Source organism: Limulus polyphemus, unplaced genomic scaffold, assembly GCF_000517525.1.
Source record: "Limulus polyphemus unplaced genomic scaffold, Limulus_polyphemus-2.1.2 Scaffold8393, whole genome shotgun sequence".
Classification (NCBI taxonomy): Eukaryota; Metazoa; Arthropoda; class Merostomata; order Xiphosura; family Limulidae; genus Limulus; species Limulus polyphemus.
In genome coordinates, this window is record NW_013674003.1 from 21,289 (window position 1) to 26,357 (window position 5,069).

Genomic DNA, 5,069 nt, shown 5'->3' on the forward strand with positions numbered 1-5,069 from the left:
GTACAATGTAACTGTTTAGTTATAACCTTTCAACAATCTTTATTAGTCGTTAGTGGTATCGTACAATGTAACTGTTTAGTTATGGCCTTTCAAGAATCTTTATTAGTCTTTAGTGGTATCGTACAATGTAACTGTTTAGCTATAGCCTTTCAACAATCTTTATTGGTCTTTATTGGTATCTTAGAATGCTTCTAATTGTCACACACCACATGATACAAACGTTAAAAGATTTTCATACGAAAGTTGATACCCTTTGTTTTCTTCACTAAAATATAACGGATTTTAAAAATTTACACAAGGTATAACACTATTGCGTCTAAAGTAAATTGTCGGCTCATATATAGTTTTGTAGGGTTTTTCAATAACTTATAATGATAGCCATATTTTTATTGTAACATGATACATTACATACAGTACTTTAGATAGCAGAACGATCTGTACAAATAGATATATATGTTGATTATAACACGATCATAATGTTAGATGTTTTTATTTATATAGTACATGATTATATACTTGACGAGGACGCGATAAACGTTCTTTAGTTAGATTAACGAACTAGTCAGAATCCCGTATGTTCAACAGATCTTTGTCATCCCGTTAACACACAATTGTATCAGTTATGTTCGACGTTGTGTCGAAGATAGCTAGGAAATTACTCAAGCATTGTTATTATTATGAAGTCACACACTAGTCGTTCAAAATATCAAATATTTTTAAAAAGTTACACACTTCCGGTTCAACGCGTCAAGTGTTATTATGAAGCCACACACTTCCGTTTAAACCCGTCATGTATTATTATGAAGTCACATATATCCGGTTCAACAAGTCATGTATTGTTTTGAAGTTAAACACACTTCCAGTTCAACGTGTCAAGTATTATTATGAAGTCAAAATCTCCCAGTTCAACACATCATGTGTTATTGTGAAATCACATACTTCCGGTTTAACGAGTCAAGTAATATTATTAAATTAACGTGTCAAGTATTATTATGAAACCACACACTTCCGGTTCAACGCGTCAAGTGTTATTATGAAGCCACACAGTTCCGTTTAAACCCGTCATGTATTATTATGAAGTCATATATATCCGGTTCAACAAGTCATGTATTATTATGAAGTCACACACACACTTCCAGTTCAACGTGTCAAGTATTATTATGAAGTCAAAATCTCCCGGTTCAACACATCATGTATTATTGTGAAATCACACACTTCCGGTTCAACGCGTCATGTATTATAATGAAGTCACGCACTTCCGATTCAACGCGTCATGCATGTTATAAAGTCACTCACTTCCAGTTCAACGTGTCAAGTATTATTATGAAGTCACACACTTTCGGTTCAACGCATGTGTATAAGTGCAATGTGTTCTTTATTTGTTAATGACGCCGCGTTTATTCAAATGCTATTTTCATACGATTCCCATACGTTATATTCATTCAGGACTAACCTTTTCTATACAAGGTGTACAAGAAGGGAGTTCCTTACAAATTGATTGATTGTTTTTAATTATGCACAAAGCTACACAAGGGCTTTCTGTGCTCTGCCCACCACGGGTATCAAAACCCGGATTCTAGCGTTGTAAGTCCGCAGACATGCCGCTGTGCCACTGGGGGGGGGGGCTTCCTTATAAAGCATGTACCAACTGATATATGTATAAACAATTACATATTTCAGACATATCCTTGCTCATCAAAATGGGTTCGTGAAGAAACGCTCTCTATGATCCTCTGATTTATTTGTATTTGGTTAAACCAGTCCAAATGAATTTCCTCCAAAGTGATAGCTTTTATTTTCCATTGATGAAGAAAAGTTCAATAATAAGGCTATGGCTTATTATTTAGAGGTCGCGTGACGCAGCCACTTTACGAGTCGCAACCTACAAGAATGACATGTTGCGTTTCAAGTTCATATTTTGCACGTTAAATTAACAATAAACTTAGAATTAAATCTTCGTGTTAAAAAATTTAGTTTCATGTTTCTAGTCATTTTTTCATTTTAAAAAGTCCACCTCATCTGATATTTTTTTATTATACCAATTAATCTGTTTTTCATTCTTCAACTGTTTCCTTGTTTGAAGGTAGTAGAAAAAGTAAAAAAAAAGAAGTTTTTAACGCATGACAGAAGTCTCGAAAATCGGCAGCCTTGTTTTCTTGGATTCAACAATTGATCAAGTACATGAAAAATAAAAAGCGTCACCTCGTGGATTAGTCGTGAGAAAACTAAAGGCAACGTATTTAATGAGATATCACACTGAGCGGGGCGTAAAAAAAAAAATCTAATGAGCGAACTTGCTAAACGAGGCCTTGACTATATATTTTTTTCATTCTGGGAAAAGCTGGAGTTTACTTTCGGCAACCATAAATCTTATAATTGAGTACTAACTCTCCCTCACCCCAATATGTTTACTTCGAGGTTTCCGCGGTTTTCTTTTTCAAAACCTTTGTTTTTTCCTCATCGAATGCAAACCAAGGAAGCGAGCATCTACAAAAAAAAAGTTAAGCACTATTTTTCTCGGAAAGCTGGCGCTGTATGTGTGTGTGTGGCTCGGTTGATGCAAGTCCACACACACACTTGTTAGATCATTCTCCTGCTCTCTGAGTGAGTGGGTCGAAAACGGCTCTGATCTCTCATTGGCTTACGCTTTTCTGACGTCACACTCGTCAAACACGAATCTAAGAAACAGGGGTGTGGTTTAATGAGACTAGTGCAGTTGCCACGAAAATTTGCATGAAAAACAATAAAGTTGGGCGTAGCTTACCGGGGCCTTTTGGCATCACAGTTTGTCTCGGGCATATTTACTTAGGGCTGGTACTCGAGCGTTGCTAGTGAATCTGAAGCGGAACGTTCTGTTGCCAGGCAATTGGGAGTCCCACAACTCCAGTTAATCTATAGGCAGAAAGATCGGGCCTGGCAGGCAAGATATCCCCGGACCGACACTCGAGTGTTTACCTGTGACGGTGTGAGTATACTAGCCCCCTTGACTAACGGTGCACATGGTATAACGTTGTTTCTGTGTTCTGCTGTTTGATGAGAAAACACTGTTAACCAAAGGGGGAAAAAATACTACCTCAATATCTGACAACTGTATCTGTATACAGAAATATAGTTGATCTACAGGAAAAAAAAGTCACCACTAATAACTCGACGAAAACGATGCAAGTATTTAGTAATATCGAGCTTCACGTGGGTCTCTAGGTAGGAAAGGTTCTTCAAGTTTCAATTTTATTTAAAAGTTCAATGCTGTTCAATATCTAAGAAGCGGTAATCTGACGTGCAATGACGATGTTATCGCAAAAGAGCTATCAGGATGTATCATGTAGTATGAACACCATGCAGTCAATGAACAGTAACTACAATATAAATAATCCTAATGCTAACTCCATCACCATGGCTACCATGAATATGAGTTATTCTCCTCAAGGATTTGGTGCTAATGTGATGCCTCCGAATGCCATGGGAGGCATGGGGACTTCTGCAGCCATGGGGATCGGGATGGGAGGAGGATCTCCTTGCATGAGCCAGGTTCCCCAGAGCTGCCCGCTCGGAGCAGGTATGAACTCCTTAAACATGGGGATGAACGGGATGTCTGGCCAGTCCTGCGTGGGGGCTGTGCCCGGGATAAACTCCATGGTTCCCGGCCGAGATTTCACGGTCTCGGGCCATCATACCGCCTCGCCTACCGGCTCCGACCCAGGCAATGGACCAGGAGGTGGCTCAGTGCTACAGCGGGCTCGTACGGAGAAGTCTTATCGGCGCGGTTACACGCACGCCAAGCCCCCGTACTCGTACATCTCGCTAATTACCATGGCCATTCAGAATAGTCACTCCAAGATGCTGACACTCAGCGAGATATACCAGTTCATCATGGACTTGTTTCCTTACTACCGGCAGAATCAACAGCGCTGGCAGAATTCCATTCGCCACAGCCTTAGTTTCAATGACTGCTTTGTGAAAGTGCCCCGGACGCCGGACAAGCCTGGCAAAGGTAGCTTCTGGACGCTACACCCGGACTCGGGTAATATGTTCGAGAACGGCTGTTACCTACGTCGCCAAAAGAGGTTCAAATGCGAGAAGAAAGAAGCTCTAAGAAAAGCACAAAAGATCATTCAAGATGGTCCGCGAAATCGAGAACAGCAAAGTCCAGATTCCAGTTCCTCCTCTCCAGGAACGAAGTCAATCGACTCTACCACTTTTTCTGCAGATATGTCATCTCCTCCTCCAAGACACCACCAGCAACAACAGAATCCCCGCCAGCAACAGTACCATCATCCTCATCAACAGCTTATGTCTCCCAGTACCACACCTACCTCGCTTCCAAATAATCCCCCTCATCTGATTTCCGTGTCGAACACTGACAATTACAACGGTCACATACTCGATGGAGGACAGAGCTGTAAACCAGAGAGTTCTTGTTGTAGCCCCTCAGCAACAATGAATCAACACGCACAGCATACGACTGTTATGGATCATCATTCTCAGGAACAAATAGGCCTTTTCTCACGTAGTCTAACTGACATTGTATCTCTCCATACTCCTCTTTTGACCACTGGGCATCTGAAACAGGATCCACATTACAATCCTTCCAATCATCCATTTTCTATAAACAATATAATATCGAATGAGAACAAGGCTGAAATGAAACTTTATGAAATGTCTCAATACGGAGGTTACGGTCCGTTGTCTCCTCTTGCACCCAACGACACCTCCTACTACCACCCGTCTTTATACGCAGTGCACCCTTCTGCAGCTTCCAGCATATGAGTCGACCACTGACCACAGGAAAAGGACAGTTAAGTGTGGTTTTTAAATGTTTATTAAACTCAGAAAAGGGAGAGGTACAACAATAGGTAAAATGGACACTGTTTTTACCGTGTGGTCTCTCACATATATCTTCACCAATGACAGACCACCAAGACTAACTGTAGGTTGCATAAGCATTTATGTTGTACGTTTCTTTTGTTTAAATACATACGTGCAACAACAACAACAGGACAAAAAGTGTTCACACGAGAACTGAGCTTGAGTTTGGTTACGGTATATGTTATATATATATATATATATAT

At 40.2% G+C, this 5,069-nt stretch overlaps 1 protein-coding gene across 1 annotated transcript; it reads left to right on the top strand.

Moving 5' to 3' along the window:
• The first annotated feature begins 2,806 nt into the window (after nucleotides 1–2,806).
• LOC106475317 (forkhead box protein A1-A-like) lies at nucleotides 2,807–4,984 on the top strand. The gene has a single exon (XM_013936006.2). It carries the CDS (start codon nucleotides 3,283–3,285, stop codon nucleotides 4,765–4,767), a length of 1,485 nt encoding a protein of 494 aa, XP_013791460.2. The 5' UTR covers nucleotides 2,807–3,282; the 3' UTR covers nucleotides 4,768–4,984.
• Nucleotides 4,985–5,069: the final 85 nt, after the last annotated feature.